Here is a 25,850-nt window from a genome sequence, read left to right on the forward strand (position 1 = left end):
ACATCAGATTTTTAGGAAATGATTCAGGCCTCATTATATTAAAATTTCTAAAATAATACTCCAAGTGAAGGAGTTCAAGATGCAGCAGGGACGATGTTGCTTTCGCTCTGCTGTACTGTTATGATGAAAAATTTCATCATATTTTATACGTCCAGCTAAGGCGACGCTCTTGAATCTTGAATCTTCATTCCTACTCTCACCTATGGTCATGAGGGTTGGGTCATCACCGAAAAGAACTAGATTGCAGGTACAAGTGGTTGAAATGGGCTTCCTCAGGAGGGTGGCTGGTGTTTCCCTTAGCGATAAGGTGAGAAGCTCGGTCATCCGTGAGGAGCTCGGAGTAGAGCCGCTGCTTCTTCGTGTTGAAAGGAGCCAGCTGAGGTGGTTCGGGCATCTGGTAAGGATGCCCCCTGGGTGCCTTCCTAGGGAGATGTTCCACGCACATTCATCAGGGAGGAGACTTTGAGGAAGACCCAGGACTAGGTGGAGAGATTATATCTCCACACTGGCCTGGGAACGCCTCGGGATCCCAGCCAGAGATGGTTAATGTGGTCCGGGAAAGGGAAGTCTGGGATCCCCTGCTGGAGCTGTTGCCCCCGCAACCCGATTCCGGTTGAAGATGTATATGTAAATAATATCCATCAGATTCACAGTGAAAATAAGTCTATATCAAAGAAAAAATAATACAAACCATATCTGGGGGCTCTTTAGTCATTAATGTTAAAGTCAGTGTTCATTGGATAAGTCAGCTCTGTGGTGACATACTTTTTATGCAAAACGAGATAACTCAATTACACATAAAGGTGTGGGTTGTCTGTGATTGTGTCCAAACCTTTCACCACTTTTAATAAAGTTTTTAAAAAATATTTTTACTAAGAATGTGTGGTGTTACTGTACATCACCTCACTGGTGTATATAATGAATAAATCTTGAGATAATGTGTTATTAGGCTTTAAAAGAGCCCAGGCATGTACCCTGTAAAATGCAATGAGTGAATGAATAGACTAATGAATGAGTCCATCCCCTCCAGTTTAACACGGTAACTCAAAAACAATAAATGTTGTCTTCTTGTACATCTCCAACTTGAGAGGGTATATAGTGAGGCGAAATTTATTAACATCTAAAGAAAACTGATGCGCCAGATCAGCTGGAAAAACAGCTTTGTTTTGCGTATCTAATATCTCTAGCTGGATAGATGGTGGAAATTAGGAGACGGTGTAGTTTAACGTACATGTATCTTGTCTGCCACCTGCTGGACATGTCTGGTTTTGTTGCAGGGAATAATCTTATTGTCACGTGCATGATTGAAATTAGGAGCGGATGTGGTTAAAGTGGCCTCTGGTTTGAACTGAGCTTGTTTATCACTTTCATATCTCAAGCCTCAGTCTGGCAGCTTGTTTTTAAAGATTAAAACATGCTCACGAATATTTCTTATATATGGTTCCAAATCTTAAGTTTTTAGTTGAATTTCTTTATTTTTAAAAGTTTCAAACTCATTCAGTATGCCTCAATTGTATGTACAGTGCTGTATTTTTGATGGGGGAGTGGGGGGGGGGGGGGTGTCAAACTTCATCCAAAAATGATGCAGTAAAAACAACATTCTCATTATTATTGTTTGAAATAAAAAAAATCATCCTAATCTTCAAAAGAATCACGTGATTATTTGTCTTCCAATGAAAGATGATCTTTGCAGTGATTACCCCCTTCTGTCTGATCATTTCTTAATAACATTTACTCTGATGGACTACCCAGTAGTGGGGAATAAGTTTCATTACAGTAGAAGTCTTTCAGAAAGCACTGTAACTAGGTTTAAGGATATGATTCCTTCTTTATGTTCTCCAATGCCATATACCAACACAGTGCAGAGTAGCTACCTAAACTCTGTGAGTGAGATAGAGTATCTTGTCAATAGTTTTACATCCTCATTGAAGACAACTTTGGATGCTGTAGCTCCTCTGAAAAAGAGAGCCTTAAATCAGAAGTGCCTGACTCCGTGGTATAACTCACAAACTCGCAGTTTAAAGCAGATAACCCGTAAGTTGGAGAGGAAATGGCGTCTCACTAATTTAGAAGATCTTCACTTAGCCTGGAAAAAGAGTCTGTTGCTCTATAAAAAAGCCCTCCGTAAAGCTAGAACATCTTACTACTCATCACTAATTGAAGAAAATAAGAACCCCAGGTTTCTTTTCAGCACTGTAGCCAGGCTGACAAAGAGTCAGAGCTCTATTGAGCCGAGTATTCCTTTAACTTTAACTAGTAATGACTTCATGACTTTCTTTGCTAATAAAATTTTAACTATTAGAGAAAAAATTACTCATAACCATCCCAAAGACGTATCGTTATCTTTGGCTGCTTTCAGTGATGCCGGTATTTGGTTAGACTCTTTCTATGTACCACAGGCTTTTAAGGTGGCAATAATTAAATCTTTACTTAAAAAGCCATCACTTGACCCAGCTATCTTAGCTAATTATAGGCCAATCTCCAACCTTCCTTTTCTCTCAAAAATTCTTGAAAGGGTAGTTGTAAAACAGCTAACTGATCATCTGCAGAGGAATGGTCTATTTGAAGAGTTTCAGTCAGGGTTTAGAATTCATCATAGTACAGAAACAGCATTAGTGAAGGTTACAAATGATCTTCTTATGGCCTCAGACAGTGGACTCATCTCTGTGCTTGTTCTGTTAGACCTCAGTGCTGCTTTTGATACTGTTGACCATAAAATTTTATTACAGAGATTAGAGCATGCCATAGGTATTAAAGGCACTGCGCTGCGGTGGTTTGAATCATATTTATCTAATAGATTACAATTTGTTCATGTAAATGGGGAATCTTCTTCACAGACTAAGGTTAATTATGGAGTTCCACAAGGTTCTGTGCTAGGACCAATTTTATTCACTTTATACATGCTTCCCTTAGGCAGTATTATTAGACAGCATTGCTTAAATTTTCATTGTTACGCAGATGATACTCAGCTTTATCTATCCATGAAGCCAGAGGACACACACCAATTAGCTAAACTGCAGGATTGTCTTACAGACATAAAGACATGGATGACCTCTTATTTCCTGCTTTTAAACTCAGATAAAACTGAGGTTATTGTATTTGGCCCCACAAATCTTAGAAACATGGTGTCTAACCAGATCCTTACTCTGGATGGGATTACCCTGACCTCTAGTAATACTGTGAGAAATCTTGGAGTCATTTTTGATCAGGATATGTCATTCAATGCGCATATTAAACAAGTATGTAGGACTGCTTTTTTGCATTTACGCAATATCTCTAAAATTAGAAAGGTTTTGTCTGAGTGATGCTGAAAAACTAATTCATGCATTTTTTCCTCTAGGCTGGACTATTGTAATTCATTATTATCAGGTTGTCCTAAAAGTTCCCTAAAAAGCCTTCAGTTAATTCAAAATGCTGCAGCTAGAGTACTGACGGGGACTAGAAGGAGAGAGCATATCTCACCCATATTGGCCTCTCTTCATTGGCTTCCTGTTAATTCTAGAATAGAATTTTAAATTCTTCTTCTTACTTATAAGGTTTTGAATAATCAGGTCCCATCTTATCTTAGGGACCTCATAGTACCATATCACCCCAATAGAGCGCTTCGCTCTCAGACTGCAGGCTTACTTGTAGTTCCTAGGGTTTGTAAGAGTAGAATGGGAGGCAGAGCCTTCAGCTTTCAGGCTCCTCTGCTCTGGAACCAGCTCCCAATTCAGATCAGGGAGACAGACACCCTCTCTACTTTTAACATTAGGCTTAAAACTTTCCTTTTTGCTAAAGCTTATAGTTAGGGCTGGATCAGGTGTCCCTGAACCATCCCTTAGTTATGCTGCTATAGACTTAGACTGCTGGGGGGTTCCCATGATGCACTGAGTGTTTCTTTCTCTTTTTGCTCTGTATGCACCACTCTGTATTTAATCAATAGTGATTCTGCTCCCCTCCACAGCATGTCTTTTTCCTGGTTCTCTCCCTCAGCCCCAACCAGTCCCAGCAGAAGACTGCCCCTCCCTGAGCCTGGTTCTGCTGGAGGTTTCTTCCTGTTTAAAGGGAGTTTTCCTTCCCACTGTCACCAAGTGCTTGCTCACAGGGGGTCGTTTCGACCGTTGGGGTTTTTCCATAATTATTGTATGGCCTTGCCTTACAATATAAAGTGCCTTGGGGCAACTGTTTGTTGTGATTTGGCGCTATATAAATGAAATTGATTTGATTTGATTACAGTAGGTACAGTGTTGTTCTTCGCTTTGGGTGTTGTGCGTGTTGTCATGCATTCTTAGTCGGTGGGATCATACAGACCCACCCGTCCCTATACATGTAGTCAGACCACATTCTTCATACACAGAGATTCATGTCTGATTAATTGGTACAAAACCTTTTTGACTGTTTCTGTCAGTCAAAGGGACATATCCTCAAATACGGTGCAAGGTGCTGGTTTCTCCTTCCCTCATGTGTCAGGTGATGACTTTCTGTCATCACCTGACAGAAAGTCCTGTATTTGTCCGTCAGCCTGTGTAAGTTGTCCCGTGTTGTCTCTGTTCTTCTGGAGTCCGACTCCTTCTCCAAGACTGTCTTATAGTATCTTTGGGAACAGAGAGACCAAGCAAATGCTGTGACATGATTCCACTGCACAAAATAAGTATGAAAGGGGGGGAAAAATGATGCTTTGGCTCTGACTCTCGCCCCCCCTCCCCATTGTATATTAATGGGTTAGATTCCTCCATATGGACGCCGTTAAGTGTCTCAGTCTGTATAACTGTGAACTCACTGAACTCGGCCACAGATAACTCACGGAGTGTGTCGTGCTGATTATTCGCTCTCGTCTGTATGTTTTCAAGATTCAAGAGTTTTATTGTACAGCAGAAACAGGCAGTTACACTATACAATGAAATTCTTACTTTGCTATTCCTCCATTCACCAATATATTCTTAAAAAGAAAGAAAAAGAGAGAGAGGAAAAGGCGAAATGTTTAAAATAAAAAAACACAAGTTATTGTGCAAATATGTGGAGCAGCGATTCAGAGAGTGCAAATCACGAGTAACAGATGTGTTCAGCGATGTGACAGACTGTGGACACACTTCTGATTGGATTTCCCTTCCACCGCTTAATTTGCGTGCTTGATGTTCTCATGTTAAACGCAGTATGTAATTCACACAGATTTAGTGTTGATTGCATTTAAATCACTTTTTCAGTAAAAAGTTTTCAGGTTTTTAATGCACATATTTTCCTCACTGAAAAAGGAACGAGCACATGCGTCAGTCTTTGAGCGCCGCCTGCTGCCTCTGTGATTGGCCCGTTTAAGATTTGTTTGGGTCATGATTGCCAGAGAGAATTACGTGTAAGCTCTTAGCCTTACTCCGTTTACTCATTCATTATTCTAATGTATTTAATAGTATTCTTTCAGTGTTGCTGTCCACTTTGCTGCTGTAATACAGTAAATTTAAAATTAATCTATTGGCACATTGTATTGTATCATGTACTATCTTATGTCTAAATAAATAAATACAAATAACTCAATATGTATCAGTTTTTACATTTTATATTACATCTTTTGTTTTAGGTGGACTGTTGCTTTCAATACAAACCAGGTTTTTTTTTGTTATTTTATATATATATATTTAAATGAAGTCCATAAGTTCATGTGATCAATTTCTTTTTGGCTTAAAACAAAATCACTTTTAATTCTTCTTGAGATATAGAAATGTTTGAAGCTCCGTTGGCTTGTAGCGCACGGGGCGGCTGTGTGTTGTGGGGTTTTTTTTCCCTGTTGCTGTGAAGCTGACGGAGTCGGAATCACTCGGCTTATGTCCAGACTTCACGGTCTGATAGTATTTTCTGCCCTCTCTGTTATTTGCTTGCTTACAGCAGCAGTACGCTGAGGAAGGAAGAAGTCAACAAAAATCAGGATAATCTGACTCTTCAGAAAGAAATGGAAACTCTGCAAATAAATAAAATATTTAGGCAGTGCGCCTCATTTTTGGTTTAAGGTCGATGTTCCAGAACTCATAATTCTGCCGTAGCCTTAATAACTTGGAAAGAGAAAAACAGGCAAAAGTCGTCGATGACCAACAGGAATGATTTTTACAGTGTTTGCTGGAACATGTTTATACTTCCAAAAATCATATTTAGAAGCTAAAATGCATCTGACGAAGAAAGTGTTCGGATTAGAATCCACACGTCTGGCTTTTCCCATAAAGAGCTCTTAGACTTGTTAAAAGGCTTGAGGAGGAGTGGCCGAGGTGGAAAGCTTTGTTTACATCCTGAAATATTCAGCAGTTCTTACATATAGTGGCACCATTAAATATATTTATTAGCAGTTTCAGGCCAGTGCTGGACTTAATAGCATCAGTGCAGCGTTTAATGCGAGCTGTTCTCCTCAGCCTCTGATCCCTCTCCTCCGAAACTAAGGCCATAGTTATTTTATTTTTTGGTTTATGCATTTTTTTTTCTGGCACATGAGGGCCAGGGTCGGTTGAAAAAGCAAACAAACAAAAAAAAAACATAGTTTCAAGGGTCGGTCAGTTAAGAAATAATAATAATAGTATTCAAAGTTTAAATAATAACAATTGTTGTTTTGGGGAATTGATGGGTTCGACTTTTTAATGGAAAATTATGGACCAGGCCAAAGATTTGTACTTTTATTGTAAACAATCTCATGAACAAACAGAGCTGCGGCATTTCTTCCAAACAGGCCGTGATTTTTTGCTGACTTTAAAATTGAGTCAACGTAACACAAAATCACATTTACGCAATCTTTGCAATTAATCGGCAGGTCCCACCGTGGAAAAATGTAGAGGACTGATTTAAACGTTAGCATGTCGATGTGTCTTTTGGACATGTAAGAGGTCAGAACAATACATTATTGATCCGGGCCGTGCTGGCTAATAAAGACAGCGAACGCAGTCATTCGTGGTGGAACCATGGACCAATCCATGGATCTGTGTGATAGATGCAAAAATCAGATTTTTTTTTTTATTTCAGAAAAGTGGAAATCCATGTTTCCGGGGAAAACTTACATGTGTGATGATGTCCAGTAGCTGCATCTCTCAACTCTCTGTGATTCCACTGTGGCTGAACAGGATGCGTGCACAGCCTGTCCATGCATTAAAACTTAACTCTATTAGATGGCGCAGCTCTTCCATGGCTGGACAGGATGTACGGGCACCGTGATCCTTTGTAAGTGTTCCGTTAAATGTAGGGTATCAGTTAAAGCTCACAAACCCAGGACATGACGTCACTCTTGGGTCTTGACATTTTTGGGCAGCACACCAAGCAGTCAGCGGAAAATGGAAAAAAAAAAAGTGCCCAGGGGCAATTTTTTTTCAGAGTCTGCAATTTTTAGAGCAGTCGGCGAATCTGTAAACCAATAAATCCAATAACTATAGCCCCAGTGAAACACAAACTCCATCTATATATCTTCCACGCAGTGCAGTGTGGCACAGAGTGCAACACAGGCATCATTGCTAGTTTCCACTTGACCCCTATGGCCTTTTTGCACCCAGGATTCTTGTCCTCCAAATCACTATACTGCTTACACTCATGTGGGTCAGGTGCTAATGATGTCTGTGATTGGAAGACGTTTGCACGTTAAATCATCAAAAATCACGTCTAAAGTCCAGATCCCTTCCCTTCCCACCTCTACTGGTGGTTGGCTCTCACTGCGGTATTGTATCACTTCCTGTTCCGGAGCACAGCGGTGTTTTGCTGTATGTGTTAGCTGTTTAATCTGCGCAGTTAGATTGATCTAGTTACCTAGATAACGATTTGCTTCACAGTGTAATCTTCACGTGCCTTAACTAAAGCACTCCCTCTGCTGAATCACCTCTAAATTATTTACACATTATACATTTTGTGTGTTTTTAGGAATCCGCTAGCTTAGCACAGCTACTAGCTCTTAGCCTGTTTAGCATGGCGGCTTCTCCTGTCTCTCCCGCACTTTTCTGCTCTGGGTGTGAAATGTTTAGTTATTCCTCGGCCTCCTTTAGCAGTAATGGTACTTGTAATAAGTGTAGCTTATTCGTAGCTTTGGAGGCCAGGCTGGGCGAATTGGAGACTCGGCTCCGCACCGTGGAAAATTCTACAGCTAGCCAGGCCCCTGTAGTCGGTGCGGACCAAGGTAGCTTAGCCACCGTTAGTTTCTCTCTGGCAGATCCCGAGCAGCCGGGAAAGCAGGCCGACTGGGTGACTGTGAGGAGGAAGCGTAGCCCTAAACAGAAGCCCCGTGTACACCGCCAACCCGTTCACATTTCTAACCGTTTTTCCCCACTCGGCGACACACCCGCTGAGGCTCAAACTCTGGTTATTGGCGACTGTTTTGAGAAATGTGAAGTTAGCGACACCAGCAACCATAGTCAGTTGTCTTCCGGGGGCCAGAGCAGGCGACATTGAAGGAAATTTGAAACTGCTGGCTAAGGCTAAGCGTAAATTTGGTAAGATTGTAATTCACGTCGGCAGTAATGACACCCGGTTACGCCAATCGGAGGTCACTAAAATTAACATTGAATCGGTGTGTAACTTTGCAAAAACAATGTCGGACTCTGTAGTTTTCTCTGGGCCCCTCCCCAATCGGACCGGGAGTGACATGTTTAGCCGCATGTTCTCCTTGAATTGCTGGCTGTCTGAGTGGTGTCCAAAAAATGAGGTGGGCTTCATAGATAATTGGCAAAGCTTCTGCGGAAAACCTGGTCTTGTTAGGAGAGACGGCATCCATCCCACTTTGGATGGAGCAGCTCTCATTTCTAGAAATCTGGCCAATTTTCTGAAATTCTCCAAACCGTGACTATCCAGGGTTGGGACCAGGAAGCAGAGTTGTAGTCTTACACACCTCTCTGCAGCTTCTCTCCCCCTGCCATCCCCTCATTACCCCATCCCCGTAGAGACGGTGCCTGCTCCCAGACCACCAATAACCAGCAAAAATCTATTTAAGCATAAAAACTCAAAAAGAAAAAATAATATAGCACCTTCAACTGCACCACAGACTAAAACAGTTAAATGTGGTCTATTAAGCATTAGGTCTGTCTCTTCTAAGTCCCTGTTAGTAAATGATATAATAATTGATCAACATAATGATTTATTCTGCCTTACAGAAACCTGGTTACAGCAGGATGAATATGTTAGTTTAAATGAGTCAACACCCCCGAGTCACACTAACTGCCAGAACGCTCGTAGCACGGGCCGAGGCGGAGGGTTAGCAGCAATCTTCCATTCCAGCTTATTAATTAATCAAAAACCCAGACAGAGCTTTAATTCATTTGAAAGCTTGACTCTTAGTCTTGTCCATCCAAATTGGAAGTCCCAAAAACCAGTTTTATTTGTTGTTATCTATCGTCCTCCTGGTCGTTACTGTGAGTTTCTCTGTGAATTTTCAGACCTTTTGTCTGACTTAGTGCCTAGCTCAGATAAGATAATTATAGTGGGCGATTTTAACATCCACACAGATGCTGAGAATGACAGCCTCAACACTGCATTTAATCTATTATTAGACTCAATTGGCTTTGCTCAAAATGTAAATGAGTCCACCCACCACTTTAATCATATCTTAGAGCTTGTTCTGACTTATGGTATGGAAATTGAAGACTTAACAGTATTCCCTGAAAACTCCCTTCTGTCTGATCATTTCTTAATAACATTTACATTTACTCTGATTGTCTACCCAGCAGTGGGGAATAAGTTTCATTACACTAGAAGTCTTTCAGAAAGCGCTGTAACTAGGTTTAAGGATATGATTCCTTCTTTATGTTCTCTAATGCCATATACCAACACAGTGCAGAGTAGCTACCTAAACTCTGTAAGTGAGATAGAGTATCTCGTCAATAGTTTTACATCCTCATTGAAGAGCTTTAAATCAGAAGTGCCTGACTCCGTGGTATAACTCACAAACTCGCAGCTTAAAGCAGATAACCCGTAAATTGGAGAGGAAATGGCGTCTCACTAATTTAGAAGATCTTCATTTAGCCTGGAAAAAGAGTCTGTTGCTCTATAAAAAAAAAAGCCCTCCGTAAAGCTAGGACATCTTACTACTCATCACTAATTGAAGAAAATAAGAACAACCCCAGGTTTCATTTCAGCACTGTAGCCAGGCTGACAGAGTCAGAGCTCTATTGAGCCGAGTATTCCTTTAACTTTAACTAGTAATGACTTCATGACATTCTTTGCTAATAACATTTTAACTATTAGAGAAAAAATTACTCATAACCATCCCAAAGATGTATTGTTATCTTTGGCTGCTTTCAGTGATGCCAGTATTTGGTTAGACTCTTTCTCTCAGATTGTTCTGTCTGAGTTATTTTCATTAGTTACTTCATCCAAACCATCAACATGTCTATTAGACCCCATTCCTACCAGGCTGCTCAAGGAAGCCCTACCATTATTTAATGCTTCAATCTTAGCATGTCTTTTTCCTGGTTCTCTCCCTCAGTCCCAGCAGAAGACTGCCCCTCCCTGAGCCTGATTCTGCTGGAGGTTTCTTCCTGTTAAAAGGGAGTTTTTCCTTCCCACTGTCGCCAAGTGCTTGCTCACAGGGGGTCGTTTTGACCGTTGGGGTTTTTACGTAATTATTGTATGGCTTTTGCCTTACAATATAAAGCACTTTGGGGCAACTGTTTGTTGTGATTTGGCGCTATATAAATAAAATTGTATTGAATTGAATCTGTCTGGTGCTGTACTTAAAGAACGGAACACTCAGTGGTGCCTTACAGGAGCAGATTCACAGTGCACGTACGCTCTGCCTGCACATATCATCAGCAGACAACTGAAGCTGTGTGTTGGTGAGATGACGTATTACAACTACAGCAGGGACAAAGGGGGGGCAGGAGGAGTCCACCTTTTGGTTATAGTGTACACATACACACAGGTAAGACACGGGGAGGCACAAAACCTCCAAGTCATCCTTTTAAACTCTCACTTGGTGTTGGTCTTCATGCTGAAGAAGTTTCCAAAATGTCAACCTGTTCTGTCTCTATCGCTTCATTGTTGACCCTGTGTTAACCTGTGTGTGTGTGTGTGTGTGTGTGTGTGTGTGTGTGTGTGTGTGTGTGTGTGTGTGTGTGTGTGTGTGTGTGTGTGTGTGTGTGTGTGTGTGTGTGTGTGTGTGTGTGTGTGTGTGTGTGTGTTTGTTTTGTCCAGGTGAACCAGAGTTCTGCCAGCAATGAAACCTACCAGGAACGACTGGTGAGACTAGAGGGAGACAAAGAGTCACTGGTGTTGCAGGTGTGTGTGTGTGTGTGTGTGTGTGTGTGCGCGTGCGTGCGTGTGTGCGCGTGCGTGCGTGCGTGAGTGAGTGTGTGGTCTTTTAGAGCTTATTCCATAGAGCAGCGCTGAGCTTTGTCTTGTTGCTCGTACAGCCAAAATGTAGATGACTATGTTAATCCATCCTAACCAGTTTTTGAAGTCAGCGCCTCATAAACAATAGATGCTAAAATTTTGTAGCTCACCAGTTTGAAAGATGACATAACAAGGATGAAGCTACCACATCAATCAAAAAAGCAACTTTGTTTTTGCCTACATAATATCCCATAGATGTATCTGCCACCTGCTGGACGTGGCGCCCACCTTTACTTCAGCATCAAGTGACGTAGGCGACTATGACGGAGTGTGTAGCTAAATGTGGGTTGTAATATAGAACAGATCAGGGAACCGTAAATAATGGATAGATAGAATGTGTAACAGGGGACAATACCAAAACTTTTTGTCTGTTCTGGATTGTTTGGTGTCGGTATTACAGGGAACACGTGCTGAACACTGACACCTAAATGTACATCCATATTCGCCCTATTGACGTATCCCATAATCCCTTGCATGCCAGAGAGTCGCTGCAGTCAACAACATATAGAGAATCAACACGATGACAGTTGTAAATGAATATTATACTACAAAAATGTATTTTTTTTATGCTTTTCGTCACGTTAATAAGAGACTGCTGCATGATACCCTGAAAACTTGATAAAACAATTATAACAAATAATCCGTGTCTGTTACGTTTAATCTGCGTGGAATTTAGTAAACGCAAACCGAACTGTAGACATATTATATATATTAGTCTGGAACAAAGAGGACAAACAGTGTAGCAAAGAACAATAATCAAGACATTAAAGAGCAAACTTTACTTTCCTCCAGAACGACATGATCAGGAAGCGATTGTAGCTCACAGCAGCTCCCACTGAAAATAACGGAGAGACAGACTGTGATTCTCCCATGTTTACATAAAATAAATACAATAACAACATCTGTAAACCCAGAGAATATATTCATGAGAGTTTTAGGCACAATATAAAAGTAGTTTTATGTTGCGATGTTAATGGTGTTGTCCGTGTGCAGCGGTTAAAGTGAAGCCTGATCAGAGCGTCTCAGTGCAGTTCTCAATGTTACTGAGATCTCGCAGCAGGGTGACCTCTCCGAGGTGTTGCAGGATTTGAAACGTCAATAGGGCGAATGAAATGATGAATTTCACATATAAAGGGTGCAGTCTGCACATGCACAAGCATGCACTTTTCATATATGATGGATCGGGCCAATAAAATGTCATTGTCCCCGTTATAAAGTGAGCCAAAAATGTTTGTTGTATTTACTGGACAACAAATTTTCAGTTCTGCTTTGAAAATCTTTTTAGAACAAATAATTTGCCTTCTGAGGGTTTTTAATATCTGCAAACTCCAGTAAAGCTGCGTGGTATGATATAAACCCAGTATGCCTTTGTTTAAAACCTGGTGACATGATATTTTTTTTTGTATCAGATCTGCTACATATCAGACATGATGAACATTTGGTATCGTGGAAAAACATGAGGCAGCCAACACTTTTATTTAAAATTTAATGTTTATTGTTTTTATTTTTTAGATTACTGTGTGTATGTGTGAACATAAAATCAAATTGAATTCCCAAACATTACCGTTCTAGCAAAAGTAATTAAAGAATCTAATCAAGTATGCAGTTAGAAATCACATCTTTAAAAAAAAACAAAAAAAAAAACCTTGATTTCCTTTTAGGTGCATTTTAAATAATGAACACATTAACAGAAAATCAATAATATGATTGTAAAAACTTAATAAAACACAATCCATTTACTTTAGAATTTTAGGAAACCACAGTAGCTGTTGTTATTATTATTATTTTTTTTTTTTATTATTACACATTAAATGTGTTTAAAAGGTTTGCACAGTATGTGTAGTGATGACTGAAATGGATAAGCCACATGTCTGATGTTGTTTATAGACACGCCGCACATAGTGATTTGACTATTATATATTTTAACATCATAAAAATCTATCATCAATGTATTTCATTAAAAAAACAGTTGAATCAGTTCTCTGTTGTCACTAGACATCTAATTTGTTGTTGCTGTTGCTGTTATTTTCCAGAAAGGCTTTATCATAAAAACTAAATCAAAAAGATAGGCACATACAAGAAGAAAAAAATTGCAGTTTAGCTGTCTAATACGTACGACTCATGCAGCAGTGAAGATGTCAGTGAAATTGACAGAACAACAAATAAATCCCCTCAGTTTTCCTACTTTGCTTCACAAAAGACAAAAAAAAAAATCCACAACAGCTGATAGACAACAGACGATGTAGCGTGTCTCAAAATGCAGCACCAGCACTGAGGGTGATCACTCTTGATGCTAAAAAATGTAAATATTTATTTCTTTTTTGTTATGTAAAAACATGTCTGAGGACCAGATTAATTAAAGATCAGGGCTGTATCCTGCCCCCGGGCCTCCAGTTTACCACACCTGCTTTATGCTACTGAGTTGATCATTCGTTCTTCTTTGCTTTAGGTTCAAATAAACCACAATGTGAGGATGGTCATTATAATTTAGGCGTTTGTTTTGATTCTTTGACTCTCGGCTTTAATCCTGGGTTTGTTTGGAAGGTTGCCACATGGCTTCCCTGGAAAAACACCTTTTTTTTCCACGTTGGAATCCGAGTCTTCGAGCTGTTTGTGTTTGTTTGTGAGCTTGAGCGTGCCCAGACACCTTCAGCACATCTGAGCGTGCGAGAACTTTTTACAGCCACCGTCGACAGCGGCTCTTCTGCGATGAAGAAGATTATACGTCTCTGCGCTTTATGATGTCAGCAAAGTGTGAGCTGTTATTGCTTAGATCACTTTACAAAGCAGAAGACGATTCACACGCCCCTCCAGGCCTCCCGTCCTCTACGTGTGTGTGTGTGTGTGTGTGTGTGTGTGTGTGTGTGTGTGTGTGTGTGTGTGTGTGTGTGTGTAGCTCGTGCATGTGTGTTTGTTGTTATCCACGACATGAAGGGTTTAACATGCACCACCCACGTGCACGGCTCTGGTGTATAAACGTACCATAAACTCTGCACCTCATTCCTCACCGCCAACAGTTCCTCGTCCGTGCCTTCTTGTTACACATCGCTCATGGCAGGTCTACTCTGAGTGGGGTTTTTTTTGGGGGGGGGGGGGTCCTTCCTGATGGATGTTTTAACTGACAGTTTGGCCCCTTCAAGACTCTGTTTGACTGTCAGGTGGTCTGAGTTCTTCTCAGTCGTCCGTTTGTGGTTTTGTGGCTGAGGTAAGACACCAACATCATTCTCATCGACGCGGTGCATGTTTATAACCTTTTACGGCGTGGCGGTTTGGAATGTTGTGTGACTCGGTCAGCTTTGTACCTGTTGTGAGGGAAAACCTTTGTTCTCCTTCATCTTCTGTTCAATCATCTGTTTAAACAAACTAATCAAATGTAGTTGTCATTATTGATGAGGCTTTATGACATTTAATACATTGGAATCATCTTTAAAAGGTTGGACTCCAAAATTGTAATGATATAATATGCAAGGAGAGGACTCAAAAACACCAGAGGTGGCCTATAGGCGGCAGTGTGTGGGGCAGCCAACCCCAAAATCAAAGGTATCTCCAACTTGAGCTTGAAATGCAGCGTTTTGGGATTTATTTATTTATTTTAATTTGTCACTTTAAAAAAAGACACTTCTGTGAAGAATTGAACCCAGAACTTCTGATCTGTAGTCTCTTGTCATGCTCGACCCACTACAGGCCTACTCATTCACATGTGGAGGTCATAGCTTTACGTATATAAACCCATAGCCATCTGGTGAACAAGCAAAAGTTGCATTATGCCGTTTTCTCCAGCCTGTAATTTCATCAGAGTTGTCATGATTGTTTTGGTGGCTTCCCTCAGCAGTCTTGTTCAATTTAATTTATTTTATTTATATAGCACCAAATCACAACAAAGCTGCCTCAAGTGTGCCACATGGGTAAGGTCTACCCTCACCAAGCCCCCAGAGCAACCACACAGGCGACAGTGATGAGGAAAAACTCACATGTCTGATCATGTTGAGGAAGAAACCTCAAGCAGACCAGACTCAGAGGGGTGATCCACTGTTTAGGCCATAATAACAGTTACACGGGTTTTACAAATTTTACAAGAATTTCTTTACAAATACAAGACACAGAAAAAACAGAAGAGCAATGAAACCATACTTCTTGTTCTCTTCTTCACCTCTCTACCATACTCTCCATTGTACACTAGACCTCAAATATTTAACCTCCTCCACCTGCCTGGCAACCGCACTGTTCTACCAGGCTCCCTCTCATTCACACACATTTACTCTGCCTTGCTCAGATTTTCATTCCCCTTCTTTTCAGAGCACATCTCCACCTCTTCAGGCTAGTCTCAACTTGCTCTCTACTCTCACTACAGATCACAATGTCATCTTCAAACATCACAGTCCACAGACTCGACTTACCTTGTTCATCGACCTGTCCACCAAAATTGCAAACAAGCTCAACTCTGATCCTTGATGTAATCCCAAGTCCACCTTGAATGCATCTGTCCCTCCAACTGAGCATGTCACTGCTGTCAGACTGTCCTTGTACATATCCTGTACCACCCTCACATACTTTTCTGCCACTCCAGACATTCTCATACAATACCACAACTCTTCTCTTGGCACTCTGTCATAAGCTTTCTCTAAATCCACAAACACACACTCTCAGAGCAAGCATTGTATCTGTAGTCCATTTTCTTGGCACAAAAGCATATTGTTGCTCACAGATCATCACCTCTATTTACAGACTAGCTTCCACTACAATTTACCTTTAACTTCATGCTGTGGTTTATCAATTTTATGCCTCTGTAGTTACTGCAACTCTGCACATCACCCTCATTCGTAATAATTGGAACCAGTACACTTCTTCTCCACTCCTCAGACATCCTCTTACTTTCCAAGAGTTTATTAAAGAATCTGGTTAAAAATCTACTGCAATCTCTTGTAAACATTTCCATACCTCCACTCGTATGTCATCTGGACCAATTGCTTTTCCACCCTTCATCATCTTAAAAGCTGTCCTGACTTCATCCCCATTGATCCACTGCACTTCCCTATTTACTCTCTCCACATTATGCAGGCTTCTCCCTCTCATTTTCTTCATTCTTCAGCTCCTCAAAATACTCCCTCCACCTTTTCAACATACCCTCCTCACTTGTCAGCACATTTCCATCTGCATCCTGCTGTTGTTGTATATGACATGTAAAAGTCTAGACCACAGATACTGTATAAGATGACTTCATTTTTTAGCTATATTTCCAATCTAAAAACCACCACTGTCTTGTATTCTGAATGATACAGTAAATAAAATTATCACATGGGAAATAAATCTCAGTATTTCAGAAGCTAAGGTTTTGCAATGTTTCCAGATATCCTAATAGAACTATGACATAATTTTTTTCTTACACATCTAACAAGTATTACACTCAGTCATTTAGTCACTTTATTCGTGCTTCCTCTAGCTTTTCTCGAGAAGCACAGCAACAGCTCTTGACATCTAGATCATTCACACGCTTCCTCTTTGTAATGACACATTGACCTTGGTTTCTTTGTGAACTGGATTTGAATTCATCTTGAGCAGAAAAGTGTCTGGAACTCAGTCAGACAGGATGACAGAAGAAGCTGAAGTGACAGTCAGCTGCTGTCAGACTTCAGGCGAACAGGCACATTGTGTAAGAAGTGTAAAATACTTATAGTAATACTTGTGTGAATTCTGCTCTCAAAGTCAAATGTACATGAGTGTGGATCTGCATGTTGGAGAGAGTTATTTCAAAAAATTGACATTTTTTAATGATAAGGTTCACAACACTTCATTAGGAACATTCTTTCGTATGTGTATCTGATCGTGTGTCCTAACGGAGTGTGATTGTGTCGCCCATTAGGTGAGCATTCTGACCGACCAGGTGGAGACACAGGGAGAGAAGATAAAGGATCTGGAAAGTTCTCTGGAGGAACACTGGCATAAACTGGCCTCCACTGAGGACTTGTTGCAGCAGGTAACATAGAGTGACCAGTGCACACAAATCCAGGACCACAGATCTTGTAAGCGAAGTCTGGACAAAATAATTACAATATGTAAAGCTCTTACATCAGGGTTCTTGGTCTTTGAGATTGAGAGATGTGTGGGAAGAGCTTATGGCATTATGATGTCACTAGACAGAGGTTTTTGGTGATGCAGGTACGTTTGCACATCTGGTGCTTCTAGTGTTACTGTATGTTTTTGAGATCTCGACACAAACCAATGACTTAAGATGGCAGCTGGATGTCTTTGGTACTATGTCTTTGTGGAGGATTCTTGGTATAATGACTCTATTACATAGTGAGCCTCAGATGAGGTGTACTACTTGTATTGCGAGGGAATATTATTTATGATATTTTGGTCATGTGTCCCACTTTGCTGGACATGATCCACTTTCTGAATGATCTGGAACCATCCAAGTGGAAAAAGCCAAACAAAAAGCTATTTACTCTACAACCTGGCTGCCACAGAGTGATGGCTACCTTCATGAGGTGGAGATGGACCAGGATCTGGAGTAGTTCCATATTATAGTGACACGTAACACCAGCACAGGCTCCCTGACTTACATGTGGTCATCGTGGAGGAATGATCATGTTGGAAGCATGAATGTCCAGGTATGTGCAAAGTCTGTTTCAGAGATGTTTCATGAGCTTAGGTTTACATTATGTGCAGTTGGGTTCAGGTGAAGCCACCGATTGAATTGAGAATATTTAATTTCTGTGCATTCAGTAAGTGTTGGGCTGCTTTGTAGTCCATCTCTTGAATGACACACCTCATACATTTGGCAGCATCAACTGATCTCAACAGATAATCCAATCTTTTATATGTCGAAGAAGGTTCTCATCCGTCCAGGTAGGACCTGGCTGGAGGATTAATTGAAACCAACTGAACTTCTAGTTTAGACTTCAAGATATTTTACTACTCCAAGTGACTGCTTCAGTTTTTAAATTGCTATTTTTTCTAGAAGTTGCATAATCAATAAATGCAAGAGAACTAGTTCCACATCCATACCCATACCATGGCACCATGTTCCAAACTCTACTGCTGACTTTCTGTTTTTGATGTTCACCAGTGTTTACATGAAGTCTTCTCTTGATTGTTGACTTTGACACCTCTTGCAGGATGTTCTTTATCTGACCAGCTATTGTGAAGAGTTTTTCTTAATCAGGAAAACAACTTATCATTGTCTTGGACTTTTGGTGTTTCTTTGACGTTACTGGGATCTCATATTGAGAATTGGCAACAAAGCCTTTCAAATGCATGTCACACATTAACTCAGCTTCAGGTATTTGATTTCCTTTGTCAGTGAAATGGTGAGATAGTGAAGGTTCAGTGTATTGAAATCACTGCACTACCTACCTACACCTTTGACGTGATATGGATCCAAATACGGTACAATAATAGTAATCACAAAATGTAGAAGAGCAAGTGAATAGTAGTAAGAGTGAAGTTGTGAATGAATAAAGGAGTGACCAAGTTAATCATTGACAACATTCCTGCCTGACTGTACAATATAGGTCCTCGTCTGACTCATGTTCAAGTATGTAGCAGCTTTAACTCGAATAAGAGCAAGTAGAATTTACAGATCAAAGCTCAGGTTTAAATGGTAAATGGACTGCGGTTCTATAGCACCTTTCCGTCTGATGTAAATGCTCCAACCACTTTACAATGTTGCCTCATATTCACCCATACTCACAGAATATCACTGTACTACTATGCAAGATGGTCAGCTGCACACGGGAAGCAAATCTGAGATTAAGGACCATGCCTGAAGGACTTTACTGGTTTGGTTTTTAAAGACTTGGGCTACCAGTATATAGACCAGGGTTCAAGTCCCCATCTTTAGGCAGCTGATCCTGCCCAGCTAATAGTGGGTGCTGGACTTGGCTAAGGAAGTAACATGCATCATAATGGGACTGTTGTCCTCTTCAGGACTCTGTTTTACTCTATGAAATCCAGGGAATTGAATTGACGACCCTCTGGTTACAAGGCCATTCCTCTAACCACTAGACCAGGGTTTTCTCAAGCTTTTTCAGACCAAGGAATGCTCAACCCAATAAATAAATAAATCTTGTGGACCACCTGACTTAGACCTAATATTGACATCTTTACAAATACCTTTGTTTGTTTACTCAGTCACATACAGTAGTGTTCAGAATAATAGTAGTGCTATGTGACTAAAAAGATTAATCCAGGTTTTGAGTATATTTCTTATTGTTACATGGGAAACAAGGTACCAGTAGATTCAGTAGATTATCACAAATCCAACAAGACCAAGCATTCATGATATACACACTCTTAAGGCTATGAAATTGGGCTATTAGTAAAAAAAAAAAAAAGTCAGTGAGTTTGTCAGTTTTGTATGAACAAACAGGTGTGAATCATCCTGTTGAACATGCTTTTCTCTTTGAAAGCCTGAGGAAAATGGGACGTTCAAGACATTGTTCATAAGAACAGCGTAGTTTGATTAAAAAGTTGATTGGAGAGGGGAAAACTTATACACAGGTGCAAAAAATTATAGGCTGCTCATCTACAATGATCCAGTGCTTTAAAATGGACAAAAAACCAGAGACACTTGGAAGAAAATGCAAAACAGCCATCAAAATGGATAGAAGAATAACCAGAATGGCAAAGGCTCACCCATTGATCAGCTCCAGGATGATCAAAGACAGTCTGGAGTTACCTGTAAGTGCTGTGACAGTTAGAAGACGCCTGTGTGATGCTAATTTATTTGCAAGAATCCCCCGCAAAGTCCCTCTGTTAAATAAAAGACGTGCAGAAGAGGTTACAATTTGCCAAAGAACACATCAACTGGCCTAAAGAGAAATGGAGGAATATTTTGTGGACTGATGAGAGTAAAATTGTTCTTTTTGGGTCCAAGAGCCGCAGACAGTTTGTGAGATGACCCCCAAACTCTGATTTCAAGCCACAGTTCACAGTGAAGACAGTGAAGCATGGTGGTGCAAGCATCATGATATGGGCATGTTTCTCCTACTATGGTGTTGGGCCTATATATCGCATACCAGGTATCATGGATCAGTTTGGATATGTCAGAATACTTGAAGAGGTCATGTTGCCTTATGCTGAAGAGGACATGCCCTTGAAATGGGTGTTTCAACAAGACAGTGACCCAAAGCACACTAGTAAACAAGCAAAATCTTGGTTCCAAACCAACAAAATTAATGTTTTGGAATGGCCTTCCCAATCCCCGGACCTAAATCCAAATTGAGAACTTGTGAGGTGACATCAAAAAAGCTGTTTCTGAAGCAAAACCAAGAGATGTGAATGAATTGTGGAATGTTGTTAAAGAATCTTGGACTGGAATACATGTAACAGCTGAAAGGTGCCACAAGTTGGCTGACTCCATGCCTCACAGATGTGAAGAAATCATGAAAAACTGTGGTTATACAACTAAATACTAGTTTAGTGATTCACAGGATTGCTAAAAAAGCAGTTTGAACATAATAGTTTTAAGTTTGTAGTGTCAACAGCAGATGCTACTATTATTGTGAACACCCCCTTTTCTACTTTTTTTTTTACTAATAGCCCAATTTCATAGCCTTAAGAGTGTGCATATCATGAATGCTTGGTGTTGTTGGATTTGTGAGAATCTACTGAATCTACTGGTACCTTGTTTCCCATGTAACAATAAGAAATATACTCAAAACCTGGATTAATCTTTTTAGTCACATAGCACTACTATTATTCTGAACACTACTTAAATGCTACAATCTATTAGATTTTGGAGTTGTTTTAAAAACAATGTTCAGCTAGAATTTGATATTAATTTAAAATGTGAAATTTTACCAATATTCTCATCGACCACTAGGGGTTGATCATGCACCACCAGTGGTCTGAGGACCGCTCTTTCAGAAAGGCTGCCCACCCAGTTTCTGTCCATATTAGATTAGTTTACTCTTCTGTGTTTCCAGATTGTTCTTGGATCGCTGTCATGTTCTTTGTATATATTAAAGCACTGATATTATCTTTGCATTAATACTGGAGTCTAAAATTCAGTCCAATTTTCTTTAACTCTCACTAGAGAATAATTCAGGTCATTTCTGCAGGTAATTGCTGCTCAAATCCAGAGTTCTGTTACTGAGTTACTGAGCATAAAGTCACATTCCTGCCATCTGAGTCATTAACAGCATTTGTTGGAATTATAGCTGCAAAAGCTGATGAGCACAGTCATTAGAGATAATTTAGGAGTGCTGATAAGTAAATGATTGTAGCCTCTAAATGTGATCACTGGTGTTCTTCTGCATGTTTGCTTTTGGTTTGTTCAGCTGTTCTGTAACGCAGCCTGATGGAAGGATCAGGAATCTCAAGAGCAAGAAGCCATTACATTTTTCTTGTTGATCCATCGATTTGTTTTATATATTTATATAAAACAAAGTTTTTCCGTAATTATTGTATGGCCTTGCCTTACAATATAAGGCGCCTTGGGGTAACTGTTTGTTGTGATTTGGCGCTATATAAATAAAATTGATTTGATTTGAGATATATATATATATATATATATATATAATATGCAAAGTTACACATTTGGCGATTTGTGTGAGTGGGGGAAAAACCCAGATGAGAGTTGATCCTTTTTTAAAATCACATTTTCTGTTGTACTTTTCTGATTGATATTGTGTTTCTCTGTTGTCTGTTGGAGTTGTTATTCTGTGGAGAATTCCATACACCACATGTTGTGGACAGAGTAAAGCCCACTGAGACATTTTTGTTGTGTGGGCCGCTGAAGAGGAGGTACTGCTGGCCCACCACCACCAGAGGGCGCCCTGCTTGGAGTGCGGGCTCCAAGCACGAGAGGGCGCCCGACCCAGAGGAAGTGACAGCTGTCACTCATCACACCAGCTGTCACTCATCTACACCAGTACTTAAACCGGACTGCAACTCCACCTCCCCGCCGAGAAATCGACTACCGAGAGGTAACTTCTCTGCTGACTCATATCATTGAGTGGATTCTGAACTTCTGTTGCAGCCGGTATCCTGTGGTGTTCGCCCTTATCTGGGAATTGGCGTGTAGCGTGACGACGACGACTGCGCTACAGATAAGTGGTTACACTAGGAGCTGCACGAGTGTGTGATTCGGAGGTCCTCCTCCTAACTGTGTACAGACTGTAGACCACTGAGTGTAAGGATTTACACTCATTCATCTTGTCTCTGCTTTTTGCCAGCAGTACCAGGGTCGACAGCCGAAGACAGAGGTCACCTGGGGATTCGGGACTTGGCGGCTCCGGTGTTCTTCAGACCGTTGGTGGTGGAGGCCGTGTGGGACGCGGCCTCTCTCTCGTTGGGGTCTTCTATCTTCGAGCCTGCCCACACGTCACCTGGTGTTAATTGACTTTGCAATTTCTGTATATTCAGTTGTGTATTGTCACAACAGTAAATTGTTATCTTTTGGCTTACTCATTGTCCGTTCTTTTGCGCCCCCTGTTGTGGGTCCGTGCTACGACACCTTCCCAACAGGATTTCTCGGCCATTCGTCATGGATTCCGAGGGGCGTCAGCTCGAGCGTGAACGGCCAATGGCAGAGCCAGGAGCGCAGGCGTCAGCGGGAGGCGTGTTGGGTGAGCTGCAGCAGATCTTAACCGCCTTCACGGCTCGGTTGGATTTAGTGACCGAGCAGAATGTCCTCCTTAATCGGAGAGTGGAGGCTCTCACCGCCAGGGTGGAAGCGCACGATCAGGGCGCTGCTGCAGCTCCTCCTCTGGCTGGTCCTGGGCCTGAATCAGACGTACCACTGGTCGTTCAACAAACCCCCCCACCATCCCCTGAAGCTTACATAAGCCCTCCGGAACCGTACGGGGGCTGTGTCGAGACGTGCGCGGACTTCCTCATGCAGTGTTCGCTCGTCTTTTCACAGCGCCCTGTCATGTACGCATCAGATGCTAGCCGGGTAGCTTATGTTATTAATCTGCTTCGAGGAGAGGCACGCGCATGGGCTACGGTGCTTTGGGAGCAGAACTCACGGCTCCTAATGTCTTATACTGGGTTTGTACGGGAGTTCAAACAAGTGTTTGATCATCCCAACAGAGGCGAGACCGCTTCAAACGTGCTGCTGTCGATAAGACAGGGGCGCCGTAGCGCAGCCGAGTATGCAGTCGACTTCCGCATCGCGGCAGCGAGGTCCGGCTGGAATAACGTTGCGCTCCGCGCCGCCTTCGTAAATGGACTGTCACCGGTCCTCAAGGAGCACCTACTGGCTAAGGAGGAACCGCGGGATTTTGACGGGCTTGTCGATTTGGTTATACGCTTAGACAACCGTTTGAATGAGCATCGTCGGGAGCAGGCCGGGGGGCGTGACTGGGTACGAGCCGTCCCTCCCCCTTCCGGTTCCGACAAGGCGACGTCGTCCCCACGCTTCACTGCCAGAGAGCCCCGTGGGGCTACAGCTCCCCCTGCTGAGGAGGCTATGGACACGAGCAGGGCCAAAGTAAGATTAAGTGACAGACAAAGGAGACTGGCCCGCGGGGAGTGTTTTGTCTGCGGCTCTTGTGAGCACATGCAGAGGGACTGCCCTGAACGGTCAAACTACAACGCCCGTCCTTAGAATCTGGGCTAAGGGTGGGCCATAACACACGCGGAAAGACCCCGCAGATCGGCACGAATCCCAGTAACAATCCTTTGTGAGGAGTTAACCCTTCACGCCCCAGCACTGATAGACACGGGGTCAGAAGGGAATCTGCTGGACAGCAGATGGGCAAAGGAAGTAGGGCTCCCTCTGGTGGCTCTGCCGGCACCATTGCAGGTGCGAGCACTAGATGGCACTCTTCTTCCATTAATCACACATCAGACACAACCAGTGACCTTGGTTGTGTCTGGGAATCACAGGGAGGAGATAGTGTTCCATGTAACACCATCTACCTCCCGAGTGATTTTGGGCTTTCCATGGATGGTGAAGCACAATCCCCGGGTCGATTGGCCGTCCGGGGTTGTGACGCAGTGGAGCGAAACCTGCCACCGGGAGTGTTTAGGATCCTCGGTTCCCCCCGGCACTACAGCTAATGAGGAGGTCAAAGTTCCCCCCAATCTATCGGCGGTGCCAGAGGAGTACCATGATCTTGCTGACGTTTTCAGCAAAGATCTGGTGCTCACTCTTCCTCCGCACCGACCGTATGATTGTGCCATCGATTTAGTCCCGGGCGCTGAGTACCCGTCCAGTAGGTTGTACAACCTCTCACGTCCGGAACGCGAATCAATGGAGACCTACATCCGGGACTCCTTAGCTGCCGGGCTAATCCGGAACTCCACCTCCCCGATGGGTGCTGGTTTCTTTTTTGTGGGCAAGAAAGACGGCGGACTCCGTCCATGCATTGATTACAGAGGGCTGAACGAGATCACGGTTCGCAACCGATACCCGTTACCTCTGTTGGATTCAGTGTTCACGCCCCTGCATGGAGCCCAAATCTTTACGAAATTGGATCTTAGAAATGCGTACCACCTGGTTCGGATCCGGAAGGCAGACGAATGGAAGACGGCATTCAACACCCCGTTAGGTCACTTCGAGTACCTGGTCATGCCGTTCGGCCTCACTAACGCCCCCGCGACGTTCCAAGCTTTGGTAAACGACGTCTTGCGGGACTTCCTGCATCGGTTCGTCTTCGTATATCTGGACGACATACTCATCTTTTCCCCGGACCCTGAGACCCATGTCCAGCATGTACGTCAGGTCCTACAGCGGTTGTTGGAGAACCGGCTGTTTGTGAAGGGCGAGAAGTGCGAGTTCCACCGCACTTCTTTGTCCTTCCTGGGGTTCATAATCTCCTCCAACTCCGTCGCCCCTGATCCGGCTAAGGTTGCGGCGGTGAGAGATTGGCCCCAACCAACAAGCCGCAGGAAACTACAGCAGTTCCTCGGCTTTGCAAATTTTTACAGAAGGTTCATCAAAGGTTACAGTCAGGTAGTTAGCCCCCTGACTGCCCTGACCTCCACCAAGGTCCCCTTCACCTGGTCGGATCGGTGCGAAGCCGCGTTCCAGGAGTTGAAACGCCGGTTCTCGACTGCACCAGCCTGATCCTGATCGCCAGTACGTAGTTGAAGTGGACGCCTCTGACTCAGGGATAGGAGCCGTGCTGTCCCAGAGTGTGGAGGCTGATAAGGTTCTCCATCCTTGTGCCTTTTATTCCCGCAGGTTGACCCCAGCTGAACGGAACTATGACGTTGGCAATCGGGAACTTCTTGCGGTGAAGGAGGCTCTTGAAGAGTGGAGACACCTGCTGGAGGGGGCTTCGTTGCCCTTCACGGTTTTCACTGACCATCGGAACCTGGAGTACATCCGGACCGCCAAGCGGCTGAACCCCAGGCAAGCCCGCTGGTCTCTGTTCTTCGGGCGCTTTGACTTCCGGATTACATATCGCCCCGGGACCAAGAACCAAAAATCAGACGCCCTGTCCCGGGTGCACGAAGAAGAAGCCAAAGCGGGGCTGTCGAACCCCACCGAGACCATCATCCCCGAGTCCACTGTCGTGGCCGCCCTTACCTGGGACGTGGAGAAGACCGTCCGGGAGGCCCTGACCAGGAGCCCGGAC

At 42.6% G+C, this 25,850-nt stretch overlaps 1 protein-coding gene across 1 annotated transcript in view; it reads left to right on the forward strand.

The window, feature by feature from the left end:
* ppfibp2b (PPFIA binding protein 2b) overlaps positions 1-25,850 on the forward strand; it is a 167,769-nt gene that overhangs the window by 56,284 nt on the left and 85,635 nt on the right. The window contains exons 4-5 of the mRNA XM_034175542.1: positions 11,119-11,202; positions 17,177-17,290. Coding sequence (XP_034031433.1) covers positions 11,119-11,202; positions 17,177-17,290 — 198 coding nt within the window. The remainder of the gene's footprint in view (positions 1-11,118; positions 11,203-17,176; positions 17,291-25,850) is intronic.

This window comes from Thalassophryne amazonica, chromosome 8 (assembly GCF_902500255.1).
Source record: "Thalassophryne amazonica chromosome 8, fThaAma1.1, whole genome shotgun sequence".
NCBI lineage: Eukaryota > Metazoa > Chordata > Actinopteri > Batrachoidiformes > Batrachoididae > Thalassophryne > Thalassophryne amazonica.